The sequence below is a fragment of the Terrapene carolina genome, unplaced genomic scaffold, assembly GCF_002925995.2.
Source record: "Terrapene carolina triunguis isolate 2854851 unplaced genomic scaffold, T_m_triunguis-2.0 Scaffold110, whole genome shotgun sequence".
Lineage (NCBI taxonomy): Eukaryota > Metazoa > Chordata > Testudines > Emydidae > Terrapene > Terrapene triunguis.
In genome coordinates this window covers 6,296,693-6,321,414 of record NW_020664461.1, presented here as the reverse complement: position 1 = coordinate 6,321,414, position 24,722 = coordinate 6,296,693, and the positions used below count along the sequence as shown (strand labels likewise).

Below are 24,722 nucleotides of genomic sequence, written 5' to 3'. Positions count from 1 at the left end.
GCTGGGATGGGTGGGCAAGGGGAGCTCAGAGCTTTGCCTCTCTCCACCACTTCATCCCCTCTCGTGCCCCCTGCCCCCCAGAGTAAGGCCGACTCCTCGGAGCTGGGCAGCCCCAAAACCACTGACGACATCGTGCTGGAGCGGCCAGAGGAGAGTCGCACCCGGCGCCGCCACAAGACCGAGAGCGTCAAGCAGCACCTGAGCCAGGAGCGCGCTTCCGCCACGGCCGAGCTGGAGCAGGCCCAGAGGCAAGTGCCCCCGGCGCTCCCTGCACGGCCGGCTGGCTGTACCCACAGCAGCCCGGGAAGGCGCGTGGTGTGGCGCTGTGTGCGTGGCAGGACTCGGAGCAAGAGGGGCCTTGGCCCACCGGGCCCGAGGCTTGTGGCGACCCACACGGGGCATTACGCATGGACAGGGAGTGGCCAGACATCACCATGGCGGGGGGGGACACACCACCATTCCCTCATCCCTCTAGCTTCTGCTTCGCACTGCCCCTGACGTCTGTCTCTGGCCTCGGCTGCATAACCAGTGCCCTGCCCCCACAGGCGCCAAGTCTGCCAGCTCCAGGAAGGGGAAGTGGGCACCATGCACCCGCTCTTCAGTCAGACCTGCCGGCAGTGGATGGCGTTCATGAGTCGGCTGGGTATGTACCACGGGCCCATCTCCCCTGCCTCCCAGGATGGGGCTGGAATGGGGCTCTTCTCCCCGAAGCTTTGCCTGTAGGTCCCTGTGTAACCATTCCTTCCTCTGGCCCACGCTTGGCCCACCCTGTGCCTCTAACCCAGCATGTAAGTGCTGTTTGTTTCCTTAAAGGCACCATGTGCCCGGGGTGTGGTGTAAACAGTAACACGGCCTCCGACAGATGGGCCTGCGCTGGCCAGCCAGTGCCTAGTGCTGCACACGGCGGCCTGGGAGACCTGGTCGCTCTCCCCAGCCCATCAGGAGGGCTCGATGTGGGAGGCGTCTGCAGCCACAGGGCTCCTGCCAGAGGGGAGATGCCGGAGCCCAGGCCTCACACAGTGCGCTGGAGATTCGGGCCCTGTCCAGCTCCGCAGAGGAGAACTGTTCCTTGGGAATACCTGCCTGAGATCCTCGCAGCTCCTCGCAGTCCATGCCCTCTGGCTCTGCCAAGGGCGTCCCCACTAGGGTGCTCACGAACACTCTCTGAGAACCCGGCAGAAGGCCAGCTCCCTCTGCTCCCAGCAGGCTGCTTTGTAGCTGGGTATGTCTGTGGCTCATGCCGCTTCTCCTGTGCGGGGCAGGGTGTCCTTCGGTGCAGCAGTGCTCGGTGGAGATCGTCTCCCGCTTCCTGCTCGCCTCCATCCTGGAGGAGGTGGTGAGCCTGGTCATGGCCCTGGCAAGCGACACCATTGTCAAGGTGTTCCAGCAGCACTGGTGAGTGTCAGACTGGGGGGATCAGCCGTGGGGTTGGGAGGAGGGCCCAAGGAGCTTGGCTGGGAGGTAGGGTGGGGGGTCACTGGCAGGGATTGGGTGGAGTGGCTCCTGGCGGCCAACGCTCTGTGTGGTGCTCTCCCCTGCAGCTGCCCTCAGGGCACCACCTTCCTTCCATACAACCCTCGTCAGAGCTCCAGTCCTCGGCCTGCAGCCATCAGACATTTCATCCTGCTGGGACGCAACTTCCACCAGTGGCGCTCCAGCACTGAGCAGGGTGAGTGCGGGCCGGGTGCAGGCATTCCGTGGGCCTGGGGGGGCAGCCAAGGGGGCCCCAAGCTAGCAGTGCTGGGAGAGGGCAGGCGCCCAGGCAGAAACTTCTTGTGCCCAGCTCCGTGCCCGCAAGGCTTTTGTTCTCAGACTCGCTCGTGGCCCCTGTCTGGCTTGTCTCCGGGTGGGACTCAGGCTTGGGCAGTACGGGCTCTACCCCAAGCAGTAGTTCTCCCTCTCCCAGTCCGCCTGAACACACCACGTGGCACATCCTCCAGGAGGAGCCATTGCTCTGTGACACGCTCCAGGCAATGCGTGTGGCGCAGGCTGTGCCAGGCACCCCTCAGGCCAGCACCGGGCGGGTGCGGGTAACTGAGCAGCGGGTAACTTTCCTGGGCCAGGGCCCCCCGAGGAGTTTTATCCTGTCTCTGCTTTGCCGGAATCTCGCAGCGCAGCGAGTGGGTGGTGCGCCGTATGGAGAAGGGAAGGTCAGGCCCATTCCTCCTCCTCACAGACAGGCCCTACAGAGACTGCAGGGAGAAACAAGCTGGCGCCCCTGGGGAACATGCTGTGCTGGTCCCAGACGTGCTGCTCCTTCATCAGAGTGGTTAGCTGGCTCGGATGATGCCCACCCTGGCTGGCCTCCCGTGGGGGTTCTGCCCTTAGTCCCCCGTCCCCTTGGGCAACACTTCATGCCCATGTGGAGCAAAGGGAGGGGAGTGAGGTCCCAGCGAGACCGGCTCGGACCTGGTGCTCAGCAGAATGTGGAGAGCAGCGAGAGGAACTCCTCCAGCATCGGCTCTATCAGAACTTCATCCTCTGCTGAGAGAATCACGGGGGGCTGCTGCTCGTGGAGTGGGTGGGTGTATGTGCGCCCAGGGTCCGGTCCTTCCCATTAAAATTCAGGCCTGGTCTCTGGCTGGCTGCAGAGCTCTGGGGCTCTGACCATACCAGCACCCAGGGGTGCGGCAGCCAACACTGGTGGTCAGCTCATGCACTCTGCAGGAAAGCTCTTCGGGAAGGTTTGACCCTCCCATCATGTGCCCAAGACCCTGACGGAGCCAGGGCAGACGAGGCCTGATGTTCCTGACTAGAAACCACATCTGCTTCCCGAGAAGGGCCAAGACCAGTGCCCTACAGTGGCCTGAGCAGGTTTTGCCATCAGCTCCCCTCCAGCCCTCTGGGTGGGCTCCAGGCACAGGCTGGGCACTTTGCAGCTGGGCACCTTCACTCTTGCAGGGCACTCTTCCAAGCCACGCCCACAAAATAAGCGCTGCCCATGCGTGTCTGCCAGCGTGGTGCTGCTTGTGCCAGATGTCCCACACAGGCCTGCGCAGCGCCCGAAGCTGCCCTGGGTTCCCCATGGCGGGGTGTGCACATGCCCCTGGGCCTGGCACCTTGGCTGGGGAAAAATAAAACGGCTTCCCAGCGCCAGCCACTCGTGGCTCCAGAACGTGGTCACCTGCAGGAAATTGCGCAGGTCTGTGACCCGCTCGCACGGGGGGTGAAATAGTGAGCAATGCTGATGTCTCAGCGATCATCGCAGGCAGAGGCGCTAACCCCTTCGCACTGTGCAGACCCCTTTCCGCAGCAGCTGCGCAGGCGTCATGGCGTTGAGGTTTTCCTACGAGCTGAGAGTGGCAAGTGAGAGCAGCTTGGGAGAGGTGGCGCTGCACGGTACCAGCCTGACCCGAGCCCTGCTCCTGTCTTGCCTGAGCTCTCCGCCTTAGCCCTGCCTGGAGTCAGGGATGTGCCCATCTTTGGCTGGGGGTGCTCCCATTCGCCTGCGCTGTCATGGTCCCTTCCCGCCCGTGTCCTGACTAGACCCCAGAGCAGGTAGCGCTGGCCGGGCTGGGTCCTGCCCAGGCTCGGGGAGCTGACATTGTCTTCACCAAGAGCAGGTGTCAGTAGGTTGAAAGTCTCTCGCTGGAGTGATGAGCTGGCGCTTGGGCCTCGCCCCGCCCAGTGGAAGGGCCAGCTGCAGGCTGTCTCCGGGCCTTTGTGCTGGAGTAGAAGCGAGTGGCTGTGCGAGTGCTCATGCCACGGCGGGGAACACTGCACGTGCTGCTGATTAGGGCTAATCTGACCGGGTTCAGCCACGGGGCTGTCCTGATCCCAGGGGCTGCAGACACAGGAGACCTGCAGCCAGCTGAGGGGCTGGGCGCTGTGCTGCTGTGGTTTGCCAGAGTGCCCTGAGCGCTCATCCTCCCTGGGAGAGGCAGGGATCTGGGGTGGCTGTTGCCTAGGAAGTGGGGAAGCCAGGAATAGCTGCTTCCCAATGCTTTACAGACTGAGGCAGGGCCTCGGGTGCAGCATGGCCAGGGGACTGCTCTGGCAGGGCACCCGGGGCTTGGCCTCATGGAGGGTCACCCCAGCATGGCGGGTAGGCCAGCTCCCTTTCCCTGCGATGTCAGCGCAGGGAGGGGGTGTGGCTAGGATGCCCTTATCTCAGGACTGGATGGGGGGGAGGGGGCCTTGGCTCCACCCAGGACTTGGCATGGCAGTATCACAGGGGCCCTGGGCTGTGCCGCTCCATAGTGGCTGGTCGGCATCACGCCGCTTTGGGGACAGGGCTGGGGAGCACAAGGGGAGTGCTCTCTACAGCTTGGTGGCACTCAACGTTTGGTCGTTCCCTACATCCCCACTGAAATGTACCCACCTCTGGTATCAGACATGGGCACAGAACCCTGCAGCCCAGGGCAACTCTGCCAAGTTGCTCTGGGATCTCAGTGCTGAGGGTGGGGTGTGGGCTGTTGCCGCTGCACGGCCCAGCCTGCTCGGAGCGAACACTGGCATGCGTGGTTGGGGATGAGGCTGGAACTTATGGTGCAGCCCTCCTGGCCAGCGGGGTCTTGGCAGGCTGCAGCGCTGATACACGCCAGCTGGTTCCCGGCTAGTTGCTGTCATGGATCTCCTTCCCGAGGACAGGGGGTCTGTGGCACCCAGGTTCCTGCCGACGCCTCCATGTGGGGTACGGGCAGCGAGCAGCGAGCAGCAGGAAGGCACATGGTGGTTCTCTCTGGTCTCTTTCAGCCCACAAGGGGCTCCAGCACTTCGAGGCCATGGAGCTGAGCTTGGCGGAGAAGGGCTCCGACTCCAGCCCCTCGCTGGCCCCGCGGCAGAGATTCCTTCTCCTGGAGATCCTCGACAAGAAGGTGAGCACAAATCCAGCCTGGCGCTGCAGCCTCTCCGGGCGGGGGCTGTGGGTAAGGGCAGCCTGGCCTGGCTCCTCACAGGGCCCTGTGTAACAGTGGGGTGGGCAGTGCTGGGCAGCTGCCTCCCTGTCTGCCCTTGCATGGCAAACCCTGTGGTCTTCCTGTGGCCTGGTGCTGCCACCCCCTCCGGCTGGGCATGCTGATAATAGCCTTGGTGGCTCCCAAGGGCCCAGGGCCAGCCTGTGCTCCCAGGCGCTTTGCAGTCGGCAGCTCTGGGCCCTCGTGCTGCAGAGCAGGTGTGAACACCAGGACACATCACCCTGGTGATCGGCTGGGCGCTGAGGTGGTGCTGTGCCCCCGCCCCCCCCCGCCCCATCCTGTAGGGGAAGCCGGCTGGTGGTGCAGCAGCCTGGCCATGGCTCAGCGGGTGCGGGCCTCCCCCAGCAGAGCTCTCACTATCTCCCTTCCCCTCTAGCTGATGCTCTACACCTACAACTGGTCCCCGGACCTGGGCAGCTCCTTGAACAGCTCACTCACCCGCCTGCTGCAGTGGCAGAACGCCCGCTCCCACATCGTGCATTGCCTCCTCAGCCAGAAACTGGGGCTCTTCCACCACTACTGCTACCTGGACACACCCTGGCATGAGGACAGCAAGCAGGTAATGGCACTGCCAGCCCCACGATGCTTTACTGCTGTAGCTCCCACCTGGGCCGCTCACAGGTCACCACGAGTGTCTGTGTACAGCCACAGTTCTGTTCGGCAATTCTAACCCAGAGCCTGTCCGCAAACACAAGGCACATGCTGGCTCCCGACAGCCTTGGTTACTACCTGTCGGGTGACCCCAACACACTCCTAGTCCCGAATTCCCCCGAGAAATGTGAGCGCTGTTCTGTCCAGCCCTCTTCTGGGCCGTCCGGATAGGTCCCTTGTTCCTGCACGGGACCAACATACAGCAGCTTGCCGCCTGCAATGGAGCTACCCGCACAGCTCACAGCGTGGAACTAATTTTGATTAAAGAATAAAACCAGTTTCTTTAGCAACAGAAGCTAGGATTTGAAGTCAGTACCAGTAATGAGGCATTAAAGTCAGAAGTGGTTACAAGAGAAATAAAGATAAAACACATTCTAAACTTAAACTAGCCTTGGTTCAAGGTGAAGTTCTTACCACAGGTTTTCAGTAGCAATGCTGACCAAGTTTCAGGTCAGGCTCTGCTCCGAAGATCTGCGGCTCTTTCTGCTCTCTTAAGTGAAAAGAGAGAGAGAACTTGGGGTGGTTTTGTCAGTCTCCTTTTGAAGTGCATTTTCCGGAGAGTGACCCCTAGATAAAGATCTTTTGGGCTCAGAGAAAGGAGACATGGAGTCTGGTGGGAAAGAGGTTTCATGCCGTTGTTTGCTAAGATGCAGAATCTGTTTGGCAAGGAAGGGGGTCAGGAACAAAGAATGGCTGCTTGAGAGGTGATGGCTAAGGCAACGTTTTAGTCACGGGTATTTTTAGTAAAAGTCATGGTCAGGTCACTGGCAGTAAACAAAAATTCCTGGCCTGTGACCCTTCCATGACTTGTACTAATATACCCCTGACTAAATCTTGGGAGCTTGGGGGGGGACCCCGCTGCTGCTGCGGGGGGTTGGCAGGCTCCCTGCCTGGCTCCGCGTGGCTCTCTGGAAGCAGCAACATGTCCCTTAGCTCCTAGGTGGAGGCGTGGCCAGGGGTCTCTGCGCACTGGCTTCGCGGAGCCCATTGGCCGGAAACAGCAGCCAATGGGAGCTGCGGGAGCAGCGCCTGCAAGCGGAGGCAGCACATGGAGCCACCTGTCCGTGCCTCCATTCCTAGTAGCTGAGGGAGGGACATGTCGCCGCTTCCGGGGAGTCCCCTGAGGTAAACGCCAGCCGGAGCCCTCACCCCCTCCTGCGCCCCAATCTCCTGCCCGAGCCCTAAGCCGCCTCCCACACCCAAATTCCTGCTGGGATGGGGTGCAGTGGCCCGAGACTGCCCCAGCAGCCGGCCAGTGCAGCTGACCCAGGGCCTGCCAGAGCTGCTCAGGCGGCCCCCAGATCAGCCGTACTGACCGCTCCAGCAGTCTCAGGAAGTCATGGATTCCGTGACCTCCGTGACGAACTCGCAGCTTTAGTGATGGCCCATCAACTTCGGTGACACCTGGCTAGAAGCGTCAACTTGTCCGTTGTCTTTGAGAAACCCGTTTACCCATTCCTCAGACTTGTCTGGTAAACACGTCAGTCATGATTCCAACTCCTGCTCATACCTTTACGTGTAATGTTGCCACGTGCATTTCGCCATGATATTACTGACCAGCAAGTGATGTTTTCACAAGGCATGTTCCGTACACAGATGACGCATGGGGCAGGGGTCGCTTGCTGGAGGATTCGCTGGGACTTGAAGTCTTTAAATCATGATTTGGGGACTTCAACAGCTGAGTCAAGGGAGAGAATTATTCCAGGAGTGGGTGGGTCAGCTTTTGTGGCCTGCATCATGCGGGAGGTCAGACTAGATGATCATAATGGTCCCTTCTGACCTTAAAGTCTATGAGACTACACTGGTGTGGAGGGTGTGAATCCAGGGTGCATTCCATCACACTCTTTTTCTTTTTAAGACCCCGCTGAAGGGAGCGATGGGTGGAATAGCTCATTTCCTCATTGTTTTGTTCAACAATTAGACCTAACATCCAACATACCAATTTTGGTCCATTGATTTCTGATCCCACCCTGTTCTTGTTCACCAGGCGTGATCTTAACGCGTCCTCGAATTCTATCAGGAGACCCTTTTGTTGGGACTAATTCAGCGCGTCTCCCTTTGGCACCTTTTCCGGCCAACTTGTTCTTATGAACTTTCACTCGCTTCCTATGGCTGAGCTTGCGGTTCGGGTGCAATTATCAGAGCAGCAGGGGCCAAGGGCATGAAACTGGGAGGGATAGGCCGTGCCAGGCTGGGGACCCGCTGCCTATGGCAGGGGCCACATTAGAAGTAGGACTGGGCAGAGCCCTGGGACTAGGCTGTGGGGACCTGTCCCTGTTGGGCAAGGTCTAGAGGGGCATTCAGGGGCTTTCCCAGCTCTCTGATTCCCACTCCCAGGCTCACGGTGAGGGGGGGTCTCAGGGCTGTCTCTTGCTTACGTAGGAGCCAAACCCCTTCCTGAACTCCACCCTGGAGGTGGATGCCCTGATCCGGAGCTCGAGCCCTCCCCCCAGCAAGGAGCAAGGCCGGCTCAGCAGCTCCACGCGCAGCCTGCCGTCCCTGCACTTCCCCCCCGACATGATGCCCTTCGACGAGGCTCTGCGAGATGTCACCGCCCTCAAGGGCGTCCCCCTTGGCCCAGAGCTGGGGCCACGTGACCCGGTGTCTTGGCATGGTGCCCAGTTCCTGGAAATCAAGAGCCTGGAGAGGAGAGGTAAAGGGGGGGGCCCAGCTTGTCCAGCCCGGGCATTGGTTTCTGGGGATGGGGGTGCTCACAGCCACAGCATTTCAGCCTCCCCTGCTTTCCAGCCCTGGCCTCTCCCAGCAGGAGTGTGGGGAGCCTGGCCCGCACTTCAAGGGGGGTTGGCGGCTTTACTCTGTCTGGGGGGACGGTGGGAGCCTGTAGGGTGGGAGGGGCCTGGCTCTGGCTCCGGCTCCCATGGCCGCTCCTTTCCCTCTCAGAGCTGGAGAAGCAGATGAAGATTGAGAATCTCTTTGTGACGTGGCAGCAGAGATCAGCACAGTCCAACATGCCCATCGGTGTAAGTGCTGCCCATCAGCATGAGCATCCCGCCCCGCTCTGACCTGGTCACTGCCCCCAGGGGTGGCCGGGGGCATAGGGACATGGGGGGAGGGGAGGTGTTGCCCCGGGGTGGGGGTCCTGCATTGGGACTGGTGGGGGGGAGGGTTGCAGAGCCAGTGGTCCCCCTGGGCAGGTGAGCAGGCGGGTTGGCCCTGGAAGGGCAGGACTCCCTGCATGGGCCTGGGGGAGAAGGGGGCTCCCGTGGGCCACCTCCTGTAGCTGTGCCCCTTGTACTGTGCAGCTGGCAGACCTGGAGACCCTGAAGCAGTCCTCGCGCCTGGTTCACTACTGTGCCACACCACTGCTCTTCGACCCAGCTTTCCGGCAGCAGATCCAGGCCGACCAGCAGGCGAAGCTGGAGGGGAAGGTGAGTGACTCACCAAGTGTGCTGTGATGGGGCCCACCCTGTCTGAGCTGCAGCCTTGTCCCAGGGAGGGAGCCAGCTTCCCCAGAGCTGGAGGAGGGGCTCTGCCCCAGCTGTGCAGGGCCAGGCCACTGGGCTAGAACCAGCCGGGCAGTTCCTGTGTTCCAGCACTCGGGGGCAGCAGCTGAGCAGCTATCAGCCAGCAGGTCCCTCTCTTCTCGGGCAGGGCAGCGCCTGCTGGCCGTTCTCTACCGCAGGTGCGAGCTGCCCCGGCTCCCTTGTCTTTCAGAAGCGCCATCGCTCGAGCGACTCGACGGCGTCGGGGCGGGACCGGAGCCACAGCTGCGACTCGGCAGAGGTGCTGCCCTGCAAGCTGAAGGAGGAGCCCTGGCTGCAGGAGATGTGCAACGCCTTCCTGCAGCAGTACATCCAGTACCTGCAGAGCATGGGTTTCATCCTGGTGCAGGTGCGGCCCCCCTCGCCCGCCCGCAGGTCAGTGTGACTCAGAGACCCCCCACCCTTGTGCAGAGCGACGCCCGGGCAGGCAGGGCATGCTTGCAGGGTGACTCTGGTCAGCTGACTTTGTCCTGTCTGCTTTGCAGTAGCACGAGCCGGATCCGAGCTCTGGCATTCCTGGGCACTGAGGGAAGAGGCTCCTTCTCCTACAAGCCCAAAGCAGACGGGAGTCCGAAGGTGAGAGCCGAGTGTTAGGGCGGGCATGGGTCACTGCTCCACTCACATGCCTGCTCTTGGCTACTCACCAGGCTGCTGTGAGCAGAGCTAATCACGGGATCTTGGAGGTTCTATGCGTCCCTCTCCTGGGGCCCCTGGGCATGCCCTCGGCTTGCCCCTCCAGGATCTAGTCCCCTCTTCTGACAGCTGCAACCCAGCAGCCCCCTGCCCAGTCCCTGGACCCAGTTCTGACCCTTCAGGCTCCTTCCACAGCTTATTCATCCCCTCTCCCAGAGCTCCAGCTTGGGGGGGGAGGTATTCTGGGCCCAGGTACCTCTCACGGGGCACGTGAATAGTGTAACACACAATGCAGTGTGATGCTCTGCTTGTCGCACGAGGAAAACCTGCCTGTAGGAGACTGAGGGAGCCCAGTCTGCGGTGGTGAGGGGAATTGGTCGTGGCTGCCGTCCCACCTGGGGAGAGCTCCATAGCAGAGGGCTCTTCTGGTGGCTGGGAGTGGAAGCGAGACCACCCAGACTAGAAATAAGGCACAAATGAAGCTGTGAAGTTGATTAACCATCAGAACAACTCACCCAGGGATGTGGGTGGAGTCTCCAGCACAGTCTCTTCACCCAGACCGGGAATGTCTTTCTGCGAGATCTGCTCTAGCTCAGAGTGTGTCTACACTTAAAATGCTACAGTGGCACAGCTGTGCCGTTGTAGCACGTCAGTGTAGGTGCTACCTATGCCAACGGGAGGAAATCTGGGGGTAGTCCGCTTCCCCAAGAGGCGGCAGCTGGGTTGACAGAAGAATTCCTCCATCAACCTAGCATTGTTTACATGGGGGGGGTTAGGTCGGCTTAACTATGCTGTTCAGAGGGGTGGATTTTTCACACACCGAGTGACCCAGTTAAGCAGAGTAAATCTGATCAGATCTTTTCCTCTTCTCTCCAGAGCACAAGCCCCCCAGTCACCACCTACCACCTGCAGAGAGCCCTCCCGGGCGGCATTGTGCTCATGGAGCTGGGCTTCCAGGTGAGTGGGCAGAGATCTGTCGTCCCCAGCCGGGTTCTCTGTGCCCAGCTCACTTAGGGCTCCCGTGGAGCTTCTGCGTAGTGTCTGCAATGGTGGGCTGCAGCCACCAGCCAGCCTGGGGCCTTGTTCTCATGTGCCAGCCATGCTCACGCTGTGCTGGGCGCTGACCCGGTGCGGGCGGGCGCTGCCCCTGCTCTGAAGAGCTAGCTGCTGAAGGAGACGAGCCCTCCGTGGCAGATGGGAGCGGAGACGCTGTCTAGACAGAGCTGTCCCTCGTCTGGCCCTGCCAAGCGCACTTCCTCACAGATGAGCCCAGGAAGGACCTGGCATGCCCAAGCGGCAGCGAGGAGGGTAGTGAGATGAGCAGGGAAGGGGTAGGGCTTAGCCGCGCCCCAGGGAGAGGGTTTTCATGGCTGGTTGGGACTAGAGTGGTGAGGTCAGAGATGGGGGAGGGCCCAGGCCAGAGATCTGACGTCTGGTCCAGGGGAGCTGAGGCAGGATTGGGGTGTGGTCTGGCTATGTGCACAGGATCCTGCTGGGCCTTTGGGAGGCTGTCGGCAGCAGGGCCATGCCTGCCCATGGGCCGTGTGCTTAGTGCGCTCTCTCCCCAGGGCTGTTACTTCTGCGTGAAGCAGTATGCGCTGGAGTGCTCGCGGATCCCCATGGGCCAGTCCGTCAACTCGCAGGTAACAGCTGGCCTGTGGGCGCTTGCTCTGTCCTGGCTGCTCCGGGCCTGGGCAGGCAGGGCTGGAATCTCCAGCTTGCTACCTGCCGGGACAGGAGGGCAGGGCTCCGGGTAGCACGTCCACCTTTCCCTAGGCCCGGCCTGGGGTGGCTGCTCCGGGGCTGACTTCCTACAGTCAAAGCAATAGCTCTTCTGCTTCACTTGAACAAGGGGGAAGCAGGGCCCAGAATGCACATGGACTGACCTGGGCTGGGAGAGGCCGTTCCAGCACCATGCACTGCTATGCCCTCTGCAGTGCCTTGGGGCTGCCCCAGTGGAGCAGTGATAGGGCGTAGAGCGTGCTAGCTTTCCAGGTCTCTCTCGTGAGGAGTGGGCTGTTGCCAGAGGGGCCACCTGTCCATTGCCCGCTGTCCTAGCAGTCTGTGCTGGGTGCGGGAGGCCTCTGGGAATGGGGCACATGCCCTCCTTCCCCAGGGAGCCAGCGCCCTAGACGTGCCAGCTGGGCGAGAGCAGGGGACCTGGTCATACTGGGAGCTGATCGCCCCGGCTGGCTGGTGGGGCTGTTACCCTGGGTTGAAGTCTGCCAGGCCCTCGAAGCAGCTGCTGAGGGCACATGGAGCCTGCTTTCTGGGGAGCCTTTGCGTGGGGCCCAGCTATAGACTCCTCTAGGCTCCGGCAGGGGGCCGGGTCACCCCAGTAGGTCACCCAGGATTCTGCAGTGGGTGGCAGGCATTGTCCCACCTCTGCTGGGGCATCTGATGAGGAGATACTGCCCAGTCCTTCAGGGGTGCTTGGCCTCCCTCTGCAGTGCAGGGAGCGCTGGGCAGGGCTGGCTAGCATGGGGCTCATTGCAGGGGCTGGGACTGCAGGGTCAGCCCCTCTTCCACAGGGCTGGAGTGCTGTCTCCTCCCTGTGGCCCATGGAGGGCGGGCAGGGCACAGGGGCAGGCCTGGGCAGTGCCAGGCACTGTCCCCTTTCCCACTGGCTGCGCGTCTCCTCTCTCCATCAGGGTGCTCTCACGGCCAGAGCTCGTAGCAAGAGCTGCATGGGACCCAGCTCCATCTCTGAGTCTGCGGTACGTCCTCTCCTCCCACTACTGCCGTGGCACTGCAGCATCTCCCCGTGCAGGGCTGGGGCTCGCCCTGCCAGGCATGCTGGGTGCTCTGTACCCACAGCCCCTTCCTGCCCTGGGTGCTGGCTGATGCTGGGCCTCTTGCTAGGTGGTTCCCGTGGGGGAGACATCCCAGCAGGCAGCTGGGGCCTCAGGAGAGGGCTTGGAAACAGCCTCGCTCGTCTTGCTTCTCTCTCCAGGGCTGGGGCAAAGGCGCCTCTTGCTGGGCTCACTTCTTAGATCCGCTTGGTGTCCTCTCTGCTGCTGGCACGGGGTCAGGGTGCTGCGTTTGGATGCAGCGAGTGCTGCTGCCTGGTCCCCTTGGCTGCTTGTTCACCCCCATTTCTCGAACGCTCGGGGCCAGCTCTGTCCCCTGGGTGCCACCCAGAGGGCATCCCTGTGAGGACTCAAGGCGCTGGAGCCAGCCCAGCAATGCCAGTACCTCGTGGGCGGTGTGACCGGAGCACACTGCGCTCTGGTGATCCTGGACTGGGCAGGTATTGCGGCATACATCAGAGTGCCCTCAAGGCTGCTCTAGCTTGTGCTCCGGCCCAGTTGACCTCTGGCTGCCCCAGGATCCGGATGGGGGAAGCCACCTCTGCCGCCTCTCCTCAGGCCTTCTGGGAACTGGCCTTGTGTGTCAGCTGTGCTCAGTTAGGATGGGGTGTGTCTGCAGTCAGAGCTGGCCCAGGCGAGCCATCCGCAGCGGGTTCCCAGCAGCTGTGCTGCTCCGGCTGGGGCTGGATGTGTTGCATCCAGGGGCATGTGGGGAAGGGCGGAGGGGGTGGGTGAGTGTGGAGACTGAAGCAGGCCCTAGCTCCCTGCTCTGGGGGCAGCCCGAGTCTCTGTCTTCACCCTGCTGCAATCCTTGCAGAGCGCTGCGCTACCTGCCCCAGACCCAGAGCCCGTGGCCTGACTTTGCCTAATGCCAGCCCGGTGGGGTCCTGGCTGGTTGGAGGTCCGTGCAGCAGGGTGAAGAGCTAGGCTAATGGTGGGAGAGTTAAGCTGCTGCAGGCTGTCGGGTTTGGGGCCCTGCCACTCAAAGCCAGCTGTGGGTCCGTCTGGTTCCTAGCAGCCAGGTCTCCGCAGCACCTCTGCACCAGGGCTTGGAATTGAAGCGACACAGACACAGCTGCCTCAGGCTGGGCGCAGAGAGGGGTGAATAGGCAGCTCCTCACTGCCAGGCCCTGTGCCTTCGCCAGGAGGCTGCTGGTGTCGCTCACTCTGCTGCCAGCAGGGCGCAAGGCATCTGGGGCTCCCCTGACCCTGTGCCCCTCCCCAGCTCTCCATGCTCTTCACGGAGGAGTGTGACAAGGTGCGGGACCTCATGCACGTGCACTCGTTCAGCTACGACTTCCACCTGCGCATCGTGCACCAGTACCTGCTGGGCTCCCACATGACCCTGCGCCAGGGCTACCACCTCACCAGCTTCCTGGAGGACTTCATCGCCCACCACCCCGACATCCCCAAGTTCGGCCGCAACCACGTCTTCCAAGGTGAGCTGGGGAGGGGCACTGCCCGTGGCCCTGCGAGCCCCGGTGCTCCTGGCTGAATCCATCCCCCCCATGCAGGAGCGCGGGCCCTGGCCCTTCCCCCGGGGGTGGGGCCGCTCCCCAGCTGGAGACGCCGTTCCCAAATTCAGTGCGTCATCTGGCCCCATCCGTTCCTTGGCCAATCCGGATGGATCCGCTCTGTAGCTCCACGTGGGGCACGCTGTGCCACTGCCCCCGGCCTGCACGGTTCCAGGGCGTGGCTGTCTGGGACTGAGCGACCCCAGCCAGGCTGCGTTCAGCAGGGGCTGTGCAGAGAGCCCTGACCAGGGGCTGCGGGGTGGGCGACGTTGCCTCATGAGTGCGCTCTGGGGGCTGGGAAGCAGATACTTGCTGTCCTGGTGTCCGGCTCTGGGGCCCTGACCTGCCCCTGAAGACATGGGGACACCCAGGCAAACACTGACTCCTCCTCTGCTAGGCACGCTGGCCATGCCCACCAACATGATAACAGCCCACCAGCTCTACAACTACGTGGCAGACCATGCCAACACCTACCACATGAAGCCCCTGCGCATGGCCCGGCTGGCTGCGGGCAGCGACGGCAGGAAGGGGACCCCGGGCATGGAGCAGAACGAATATGCGCTGGTCTCCATCTGGAACAGGTGAGCGCCTGTCACTGCCCCAATGGCTCCGGGAGCCCTGAGTGCCTGTCCCACTCAGGGCATTGCCTGGCCAGGGCCAAGCAGGACTGGGGCTGGGAGATGCACTCACACCAGCTGCTGGCCTTGTGCTCTGGATGGTGGGTGGGTGCTGCAGCTGGTTCTCCTCACCCTCCCTGGACACCTCCTGTGAGGCCCTGCTGCCCAGCTGTGGTTGAGGGTGGCACCGCCTCGGCCCCCAACGCTCTGCTTATGCCTGCAGCTCAGGCTCCTACAAGGACTCAGAGGGGATGCGGCACCATGATGACTTCGACGTGTCCCTGCTGGTGTGTCACAGCGCGGCGCCGTTCGAGGAGCAGAGCGAGGCGGAGAGGCATGTGCTCCGGTGAGAACCAGGGCCCTCAGTCAGGGCTGGGTGGAGAGGCCCAGGGGGGCTTGGGCAGGGGAATAGTTGGGGGGTAGTGCACGGGCCAGCACCACTTGCATGGCTCAGTTCCTGGGGGCACGAACAGGGTGGCTGTGCCAGTGCAGTCCCAAGGTAGCATTGGCTGGCGGCGGGTGAGGGCCTGGGTCAGGTGGGCACTGGCTGGCACGTCTGCCTGGGGAAGGAGTGTTTCAGGAGGCCCTGGGGGCATAGAGCCTGGCTGGCAGGGGCGCCCCCTCCTCACAGGCGTCTCCTCTTCAGGCTGCGTTTCTACGTCATCATGACGAGCCAACGGGAGCTGTTTCCCCGGCTGACAGCCGACATGCGGCGCTTCAAGAAGCAGCCACGCTTACAGCGGGAGAGCGCACTGGAGCCAGTGGTGGGCCGGGCGGCATGGGAGGCGCCGGAGCCGGGTCAGGGCTGGCAGCAGCAGGCGGAGCGGGAGCTGTGGCAGGAGGGAGAGGACAGCAGCGAATTCTACGCGGGCGGTGCCCAGGTCAAGCTGGGCCCTGGGCTGTTCTACACCTCGCCGCTCTTCCCCCTGCTGGCCTCCGAGGTGGCCGTGGCCCAGAAACAGCTGAGCAGCATGGTGCACCTGGCCAAGTGCCACTGCCGCAGGGACAACCTCTGGAAACGCCTCTTCCTGCTGGAGCCGCTGGCCTCGGACAAACTCAAGCTGGGCAAGCTGTCGCTGGGGGAGCTGGAGGAGCTGCTGAATGCAGTGCACGGGAAATCCATCGCTGACATCGACCCCCAGCTGGTGAGGGGCAGGGGGCGCGCACACTCCTGTGTGTACACTTACGTACACACACACACACACGGGACCCATCATCCCACGCTGGAGATACGCATGTGTGTACACACGTCCCCAGGGCCCATCATCCCCAGCTGGTGGGGGGAGGCACATGCACACGCTGGGGACAGGCAGAGTCCCAGCTGGTGAGGGGTGGGAGTGGAGACGCGCATGGCGTGTGGGAATCATCGGGAACATTGTGGCACTGCTGGGGATGTAGCATGTGGGAAATCCCAACTAGCTGTGGGGCATGGTCCAGGGGGCTGGCAGGGAATTGGGTTTGAGCGCACATCTCGTGAGTTTTGGCGCCAGGGGGCCGTCAGGAACTGAGTTTGAGCGCACATCTCATGAGTGTTGGAGCTCCTGGGCTGTGTTGCTTCTCTGGCCTGGTGGCCTCTCACTGCTGTTCAGGGGGCCTGGCCTCACCCTCTCTCCGTCCTCGCAGGGCTGCTTCCTCACCATGACTGTGCCCTGGTACCAGAGCCTCATCAAAGTGCTGCTGAGCCGCTTCCCGCAGAGCTGCCGCCACTTCCACAACGTCGAAACTGGCACCCAGTATCTGGTAAGGGCCAGGGCCCCTCAACCAGCCTCTGCAGCCGGCCCCACCACTCCTGCCCACGCCCCTGCAGCTGGCCCTGCTGCCAGACTCCCTGGTCCTGCGCCGGCCCCCGCTCCTGGACATGCTGACCCCGCTCCTATGGCCAGACCCACCTCCTGCCCTGGGACACTTTTCTGCCCCCTCCCCTGCAGCCAGAGGTGGCTCCCCTGCCCCAGGACTCTCTTCTGTCCCACCCATGTCAGCCCCCCTGGCCAGACGCGCCGCTGGATGTGATGCCTCTGTGCCCGCTTTAGTGAGGCTGCCCTGAGGTGTGATGTCACGAGGGCACAGCCGTAGTCGCATTGCCCCGACTGCACCATGCACTGACCCCCACCCCACGGCGCTGTCAATGCGCCCCCTGGCATGCCCCACAGTTCTGGCGCTGTGCCCCTGTGGGATGCTGGGGGGCCTGCCCCCCATGGTTCTGGCACTGTGCCCCCCAGCCGTTGTCATTGCACCCCCTGACGGCCTGTCGCGCTCTCTGCAGGTCGTGCTCAATCAGAAGTTCACAGACTGTTTTGTTCTTGTGTTTCTGGATTCCCACTCAGGGAAGACGGTAAGAGCTGCTCCCCGCGGGGGCCTGGGCGGGTACGTGGCTCTGCAGGTGTGCCTGGCCCAGGGGCAGCGGAGGGAGTGCGCTTCCAGTGCCCAGGCAAAGCCCGGAGGGTTTCAGCATTCGCCATCAGGCTGGGCTCTGCCCAGAACTGTCAGAGCTAAAACTCCACCATCCCTCTCCTGCTGTCCCCTCCCCGAAGAGCAGGTGTCAGCTCCCGAATGGGGGGCCGGGCGGGGGTGAATGGGGGGCAGCAGAGGCCGTGTCTAACACACGAACCACGCTACGGAAAGTCCAGGAGCCCTGACTTGCTGCATTTCAATGAGGCAGGAGCCTGGAGCCCAGGTATCCAAGAGCCTGCTGGTGCCCTGCCCCCCAACTGGGGGTCTCATCCCATCCAGGAGCCTGTGCTGTCCAGTCCTTCCCCCCCCCCCCCCCAGCTGGGTCTGTCTCTCTGGGAGCCGGTGTCGTCCGTTCCCCCCCGTGCTGGTGGGTGCAGGTATCCTCGCCCAGAGCAGGTACAGGCACTGAGCTAGCCCCAAGCCGGGCAGGGGCTGGGGGCCGGTGGCTCTGCTGTGAGCAGCTCGTTCCTCTCTGCAGAGCCTGACGGTGGTTTTCCGGGAGCCGTTCCCCGTGCAGCCCCAGAACAGCGAGAGCCCCCTGCCGCAGCTAGTGTCCACCTACCATCACCTGGAATCTGTCATCAACACGGCCTGCTTCAACCTCTGGACGGGGCTGCTCTAGCCAGGCGCCAGCACCTTCCAGCCAGACACACCGCGCCGCACCATGTCTGCACCCAGGAGCTGACCTCCAGCAGGATCCCCCCAGCGCTGCTGGCAGCACGGGGGTCACGTGATGCACGAGTAATGGACAGAGTGGAGGGTGCATGGGGCTTGGCGGCTCCCCTGGACCTCCAGCTAGCCCAGACTCCCCAGAAGGGGTGAGCCGGGGGGGGGTGTGTCCCCCCTTCTCGGGTAGGGAGCTGCTAAGGACACTCACGTGTATTTGACACTGAATGGATTTGAAACGGAGACCCAAGGAGGGTCCCGGCGGCCCTGGCACCAGGAACTTGGCGCACCTGCCACAGCTAAACAGCTGCCATCTCTGGGCCCAGAAACCTGGCACCCATGTATGCCCAGCCTTGGGCGTGGCGACGGAGCTGCCTGGCATGCTGGGCCGGAGCCAGGCCCAGTCCTGAGGGCACCGAGCGTGGCTGCTGCGGGCCGTCACTTCGAGGGTGGAAGCAGGGTGGGATTTCAGTGGTGGGCCAGCCGCGGGGCGGCAGGGGGGTTATGAGAATGTACTGAAGGATGTCACTGTCAAATAAACTGCCTCAGACCAGCCCGCTGCTGCCTGGCTCTCAGCTTGGCGCTGCAGGGGGCTCCCAGCCTTGCCCATGGCCTTCCCAAGGAGCTGGGCAGAGCCTGGCTGGCCCAGTGTCCTCATGGCCCCCTACCCTCTCCCCCCAGCACACTGGGGAGGCAGAGCTAAGCCCCCCCAGGGCAGCGTCGTCCTTCTGGCCCCCAGGCCTGGCTGCTGAGCGCAGGGAGGAGTCGGGAACAGCGGGGTGAAGTGGTGGTGGGGGCAGCTCACCGGCTGAGCAGGGCTCAGGGGAGGGCAGAGCACGTCCTGAAGGACTCCAGGGCCCTTGGGTGTCACCAAACCGTCCTTCCACCCACTTGGCTCTGGGCGTTCCGCAGGGTTGGCTTCCCTTTGCCCCACCAGCCTTTGAGCCCGTTGGTTCAATGGCGGGGGGGGAGATGTCTCCTGGGTGCCATCCAGGGAGCACCCGCTCCTTGCCCCTTCTCTGCACCACGGTGCTCAGCAGGGAAAGTGAACAGTACTGACTTCACACTGCAGCTGTTTGGAGTCCCCTGCCCGAGGGCTGAGGCAGGCTCCAGGCGGGCATCGCTGGCCCAGTTATTGCTGTAGCCACACTCAGAAGGGCTGGTGGCTTGTCTTGGGTAGTAGCTCAGTGTGGCAATGGGCCTGCAGCCCCGCCCTCTCGCAGGGTCGGTTGGTGCAGGAGCCACAGCCTTAGCCACCCCTCTGCAAGCCGGATCCTGCCTGGTGCTGGTTCCCTGCTCCTTGCCATCACCTCCACCCCCCAGCAGGGACCAAGGGCCCAGAGCGTTACCACGTGGAGATGAAACGCTCCCAGCCTGACCCGGGCAGGCTCTGCCAAGTAACTGCCCTTGCCCAGAGCTGCAAGGAGGCAGTTTTGGGGCCTCTCCAGGGAAGAGCAGAGCCCTAGAACCAGACCTGCCCCATGGCTGCCCCCACTGTAGCCGCCTACCCCTGCTCTGTGTGTGGCAGGGCACTCCTCCGGCTGCAGGCAGCCCTGCTCTCCTGTCCCAGCAGTTGCGTGCGCTGCTTGCTCTGCACTGGCCTGGCTGCTGGGGATGGCTCACTGGAGAGTCAAGGGAGCCTCCTGCGTAAGCGGGCAGTGTGAAGGGAGGGGCACTGGGGTGTGAACCCCCAAACAGACAGGGGAGCCAGTGCACAGGACAGCTGCTTCCTCAGCGTCCCTGCCACTGAGTGCTCTTTATCCCAGTTGCTACGGCCTCCACCTCTCGGCTCCCCCCATTTTGTGGGCACAGCCGGCACTGGGCAGAAGCAGACTAAGCAATTGCTTGGGGCCCTGAGTGGCTGGAATGCCCCTATTTGCTTTTTATTAAAGAACTTGTCTGTTTTAGTAAGGGGAAGGTTACAAATATTCCTGCGTAGGGCCCCCGCTGGGCTAGCACCGGCGCTGCTGCTGGCCTCGGCTCTCCCAGTACGCGTGCAACCAGCACAGTCCTTCCAGCGTGTCTCCTGCAACAAGAGCCAGATCCGGGCGTGAGCAGCTTCCCCTGCATTGGAGCAGCCAGCACAGACCATCCCCCGGGGCAGGGCAGGTACCCCCGAGGGAGCAGCAGCTACAGGCCAGCTCCCACCAGGTGAGTCCTGCGACCCTCCCTCCCCTGGGAGCGCTGCTCCAGCACCCTCCTCCCAGCCCAGCGGAGACACCTCTCCCAGCTCCCAGGCCCTGGCTCCATCCACCACCCCCTTCCCTGCCCTCTGGGGTGGACTCGCTGGGCAGGGCCTGGCTCCACTCCAGTGTGGGCCAGGCCCCCTCCTCCCCCCCCCCAGGCTGTGGGGTCCCTGCGCTCCAGCCCAGCTCACCTTGCGGGGTGTATTCGCAGCCCACATAGCCCTCGTAGCCGAGCGACTCCAGCAGCTGGAAGAGGTAGGGGAAGTTCACCTCGCCTGGGCTGTCAGGTTCGTGCCGACCGGGCACCTGCCCAATCTGGATGTGACCTGGGGGTGGAACCAGCATCTCCTCAGGGTGTCTGGGGCATCGCTGTAGTGTGCACGGCCCCAGGCTCCGATCCGCAGGGGGGCACAGCCCCTAACCCAAGAGTCCTGCCCCCACACCCATGGTACGAGGCAGCCTCTCCCTCCCAGGGGCCAGGCCCGCACCCCCTTCCCCCAGGCCTGCCCATGAAGGGCTCTGCCTTGACTCAAACCTCCCACCCCATAGCCTGGGCCCAGTGCCTTCCCCACCATGCTTGGAGCAGAGCCCCGGCCCTCACCAATGAGCGGGAAGTACATCTTCAGGTTCTGTGTCAGGTTCCCATCCATGATCTGGCAGTGGAAAATGTCCTGCAGGAACCAGAGCTGCAATTCAGGGTCTGGGGCAAGAGCCAAGGCTGCAGCTGCAGGGAGTGACTGTGCCTCCGGGCACGCCCAGCGGGATCACCGTGGCCCCTGGCTGGCAGCGGAGACCTAGTGCCTGGGACGTATCTGAGACCCTCTGCCCTGCCCTGCCCCTCGCTGCACACAGCACAACGCTCCCTGGGGCCCACACCGCCTCCTGCAGGCTGGGGACTGGTGGGGGCACAGCCGGCATGGACCAGAGGGTAGCTCAGCCCCACCTGGGGGATGGCACCATCACTGACCCACTGCCAGCCATGCCAGCAGGCTCCTCTAAACTGCTTGGGCCGGGTTTACCCACCTGCTGCACCCCGTGGCTGGCACCCACCTCTGGCTTCCCCTGGCACCAAGGGCTGGGAACTAACTTCCCTGTAAAGGAAACGGGGCCAGGCACTACAGAAACCACCAAGCCGCAGCTACTCACCAGCTGCAGCCGGAGGTTGGGCCTCCCCACCTTCTCCAGAATGGCTGCAGCTGTAGGGGGAAGAGGCAGGTCAGTCACAGCAGGGGCCCCGCAGCGCGAGCACCCAGCTCCCCTCGGCTCGGGGCAGTCAGCGTGTGGCAGGGCCCCCTTACCTTGGTGAGGGGTGGTCAGGAAGCAGCGGGGGTCGGTGATGCGGCTGTTCATAGGCTCCAGCAGGCCCATCATGTCCTCCTGCAAAGCCACATGTGAGCCCCTGGCACTTGTCCCCTCAACGCCGGCAGGGCGGCCATGGCTCCCTCCCCTCCCTCCCCAGCCACCCCTTCTCCTCCAGCTGGTGTTGGTGTCTCGCGCAGGGGCTGCTCCTCAGCCAGAGGCCGAGTCAGCTCATGGACTGTGTGGCCCCATGCCCCCCAGGGGAGTCTCCTCTGCCTATCCCTCTCATGGTGCGGGAAAGTCCGGGGGGGGGGGGGCACAGCTGACTCCTAGCGTCCCCTCGTACCTGGGCCAGGATGTCAGCAGCATATCTGAGGTTCTCGACGAAGGTGGTTTCCATCTCCAGAGCCATCGTTGCCCGCTCGGTGCCCACAGGGACCCGCCCAGCCATGAGATGGATCCTGCAGACAGACCCGGGTCAGAGCCCACAGGCAGGAGCGGAGCCGCTCACAGGGCGTAGACGCCTGACTGCGCGTGGGACAGGAGCAGAGACGGAGGATGCAGCAAACTGCTCCAGGTGCCCAGTGCAGGAGGGGTGAAGGGAACAGCAGCTGCAGCACCACCAGGGCACAGGCTCTAAGGCACTCGCCCTCCTGCCGCGGCTGGGGCCACCCCGTACGGGGGGAGGTGGGGGGCCACTCCCTCTGAGGGGGGATCCAGGGCCCTCGGCAGCATTGCCTCAGGTTGGGCAGGAGGAGGTGGGCTTTGATCCCCCCCACCTCCGGCATGGGGCCTACAGGCCAGCACTCACTTGGGAGGGGTCTCTACCCCTCAGCATGCCCCCCACATGCCAGCACTCCCCAGCCCCTGGTGGGGGGGGGGGCACCTGCAGCCACAGGTGCCTTCCAACCGGAGGCCACCTCTGGGGCAGGGGGATGGTGTGTGGAATCGAAAGGCTAGAGAACCTCAAAGCTCACCAGCACAAGGACATTGCACTCAGCTCTCCCTCTCCACGTCCAGGGGGACGGGGACGCCACAGATCCCAGTCACTACACGCCACCCACCCTGGCTACCACACAGCACAATCCTCCGTGGCTGCTCATGCTTTCACCTCCAGGCTGAGCAGGGGAGAGGATTTCTGCTGGGATCCCGGCTGAGCTGGAGTTCCTGTGCAGCCAGGGGTGCCCCTTGGTGATTTACACAGCGGCAGCCACGTACCCCTAGCCAAGACCCTCCTGCTGCCAGGGGTACATGGCTGTGGGTGTGCGAATCACCCAGGGGCCCTTGTGGGAGAGGAACACGGTCAGGCCCCTGTGAGCAAGAGTCACTGCAATGCCAGGATCTACAAGGGGCTGGCAGAGCAAATGCTGGGGAAGGACACGGCCCAGGGCTCCCACACCCACAAAGGAGCTACAATCATGCAGGGCCAAGAAGAGGAGCTCCAGAAATGCCCTTTCTACAAGCTGCCGGAACAGACTTGTGCGATGGAGACCACCACTGAACCCCAGCACAGGGACAGCCCCACTGCTTTGACCCACCCAGCCCAGAGAACCAGGTGCTGGAGATGGCAGCCAAGCCCAGGGGGCGAGAGCTGCAGTGTGGTGCTCTCCCATGGTGCTGTATTGTAATACAGCAACAAAGAGGGATTTGAACAACTCTCCTACATAGACATGGCCCCCGCCCCCTCTCCTTGTGTTTCCCCCAGCCCTCGCTGTGGGGTCCTGTCTGAGTTCTCGGGGCAGCTGATCAGCCCAGGCCTAGGATGAGATGGGCACGGCTGTTTGCAGCACTCCTGTAAGAGACTCGTCCAGTGCAAGGCCGGAAGGGCCCATTGTGATGGTCTGACCCCTGCACAGCATAGGGCAGAGACCTGCCCCCAGTCGCTCCTAGGGCAGAGCTCAGAAACCATCCAGCCTTGAGTTACCAAGTGCCAGTGCTGGAGACTCTGCCACGAACCTCAGTTGATTGTTCCAGTGGTTAATTACGCAAATTGCCTTCTTTCCAGACTGGGTGTCTGCTCCCCCTTTCTCTGATCAAGTCTATTAGCAATTTCCCGCGGTAGGTTCTCGTAGGCTGTAATCAAATTACCCCTGAACCTTCTCTTGGTTAACCAGACTCAACTGCTGGACTTGCTCATGAGGGGGCCTAGTTTCTGATCCTTTCATCAGTCTCTTCTCTCAGCCCTCCCCAATTTATCAACATCCTGCTTCAATCGTAGGCACCAGACCTGGACACAGGAGCCAGCAGCGGTCGCACCAGTGCCAGAGGTGAAATAACCTCCCTGCTCCTACGCAAGGTTCCCATTTATACACCCCAGGATCCCATCAGCTCTTTTGGCCACAGCGTCCCCCTGGGAGCTCATGTTCGGCTGATTACCCACCACAGCCCCCAAATCTGTCTGAGTCGCTGGTTCCCAGGGCAGCGGCCCCCATCCTCTGGTATGGCCGAGGTACACTGAGCATATTAAACCCCACTCTGGGTGCTCGCGACCAGCGCACCGAGTGACCCACGGTGTAACGCTGCCGCAAGGAGTTGGGGGGAGAGCTGCCTGCCCCCATCCCAGGACGTGGCTGTAACTGACCACGCTGGGCACTGCCTTGTCTACCCCCCCAGCCCACGGCTACTAACAGCCCCTGCCCTATGCCGACAGCCCCTGGGGCAATGGGCAGGTGGTGGGAGTGGAGCCTGGGCTGAGCTGTGGGCATGGGTGTGGTGGGTCGGGACCGAGGCGCGGGACCAGGGGTGGGGGGCCCCAGCGTGTCTGGCCGTGGCGGCCTCTCTCCGCTGGCCTACAGGACCCCTGGCTGGAGAATGCCAGCGCCCACCGCGAGTAAAGTGACACCCGTGATCTCGCCCTCCCGGTGTCGGCCAGGCCGGCTCCTTCCCCCGACCCACCCCCTGGCCACGGCGGGAACCAGCCCAGCCCTCCCTACCTCGGGCAACCCAGGACCTTTGCGTACTTCACGGCCAGGGCCAGGCCTTCCCGGAACGCAGCCTGGCGGCCGGGCACAGCCCCCAGCCCCTTCTCGCCCTTGTCCTCGTCCCCTAAGGAGAGAGCAGCCGAGACAGCCCCGGGTTAGGGGCAGGAGAGAGCCTGACCCCTGCCCGCCCAGCCAGCCAGGGATGGGGTCACCTGTGCCCACGTGGGAGGGGCTCGCTTCAGGGCCGCACCTGGACAGGCAGTGCCCACATCCGCCCGTAAGCTGGGGGCTGCAGCCCCCCCGGCCCCGTGACTTCATCCAGGGGACAGGGACAGGCCCAGGGAGCTGCCTCCTAGACAGAGCCGCCGTTAGGCAGTAGCAGACGGGACCCGGGTGGGTACCTGGCTGTGGGGGTGGGTGGGGTTCGGGGCCCAGACCCCGTCGGCGCGGGGCAGGGCGGGGCGTGGTTGGGGCTCGGTACCCAGCGGGGCGGGGAGTGGAGGGGGCGGAGTTCGGCGCCCGGACCCAGGTCGGGACCGGGCCGGGGGGGGGGGG

General features: G+C 63.3%; 2 protein-coding genes across 7 annotated transcripts in view; one reads left to right on the top strand and one right to left on the bottom strand.

Annotated features, from left to right (window-relative positions):
* SZT2 (SZT2 subunit of KICSTOR complex) overlaps window positions 1–18,254 on the top strand; it is a 66,681-nt gene extending 48,427 nt beyond the window's left edge. For 4 of the 6 annotated variants that reach the window (XM_026651906.1, XM_026651907.1, XM_026651905.1 and 1 more), the window contains 21 exons: window positions 82–248; window positions 546–643; window positions 1,263–1,395; window positions 1,542–1,669; window positions 4,696–4,817; window positions 5,293–5,475; window positions 7,950–8,220; window positions 8,469–8,548; window positions 8,831–8,956; window positions 9,243–9,445; window positions 9,556–9,646; window positions 10,580–10,660; window positions 11,272–11,346; window positions 12,355–12,420; window positions 13,739–13,952; window positions 14,425–14,608; window positions 14,868–14,990; window positions 15,291–15,789; window positions 16,268–16,384; window positions 16,908–16,976; window positions 17,574–18,254. In XM_026651906.1, the coding sequence (XP_026507691.1) occupies window positions 82–248; window positions 546–643; window positions 1,263–1,395; window positions 1,542–1,669; window positions 4,696–4,817; window positions 5,293–5,475; window positions 7,950–8,220; window positions 8,469–8,548; window positions 8,831–8,956; window positions 9,243–9,445; window positions 9,556–9,646; window positions 10,580–10,660; window positions 11,272–11,346; window positions 12,355–12,420; window positions 13,739–13,952; window positions 14,425–14,608; window positions 14,868–14,990; window positions 15,291–15,789; window positions 16,268–16,384; window positions 16,908–16,976; window positions 17,574–17,717 (3,174 nt within the window). In that variant the 3' untranslated portion in view covers window positions 17,718–18,254. The remainder of the gene's footprint in view (window positions 1–81; window positions 249–545; window positions 644–1,262; window positions 1,396–1,541; window positions 1,670–4,695; window positions 4,818–5,292; window positions 5,476–7,949; window positions 8,221–8,468; window positions 8,549–8,830; window positions 8,957–9,242; window positions 9,446–9,555; window positions 9,647–10,579; window positions 10,661–11,271; window positions 11,347–12,354; window positions 12,421–13,738; window positions 13,953–14,424; window positions 14,609–14,867; window positions 14,991–15,290; window positions 15,790–16,267; window positions 16,385–16,907; window positions 16,977–17,573) is intronic. The other 2 variants (XM_026651910.1, XM_026651908.1) reach the window with 1 other exon arrangement.
* Window positions 18,255–19,713: 1,459 nt separating this feature from the next.
* HYI (hydroxypyruvate isomerase (putative)) lies at window positions 19,714–24,485 on the bottom strand. The gene is made up of 8 exons (XM_029911605.1): window positions 24,380–24,485; window positions 24,180–24,291; window positions 21,593–21,707; window positions 21,246–21,324; window positions 21,094–21,143; window positions 20,549–20,618; window positions 20,139–20,273; window positions 19,714–19,787 (listed from the first exon to the last, which is right to left on the bottom strand). The coding sequence occupies exons 1-8, from the start codon at window positions 24,483–24,485 to the stop codon at window positions 19,714–19,716; spliced, it is 741 nt and encodes a 246-aa protein (XP_029767465.1).
* Window positions 24,486–24,722: the final 237 nt, after the last annotated feature.

Bases quoted from the DNA above. Each gene is read 5' to 3' on its own strand.
- HYI (XM_029911605.1), bottom strand. From the start codon at position 24,485: ATGAAGTCACGGGGCCGGGGGGGCTGCAGCCCCCAGCTTACGGGCGGA. The intron at 24,292-24,379 runs GTGACCCCATCC...CTCTCTCCTTAG, and splicing joins CCCCTCCCACGTGGGCACAG to GGGACGAGGACAAGGGCGAG. The intron at 21,144-21,245 runs GTAAGGGGGCCC...TTCCCCCTACAG, and splicing joins CCTGACCACCCCTCACCAAG to CTGCAGCCATTCTGGAGAAG.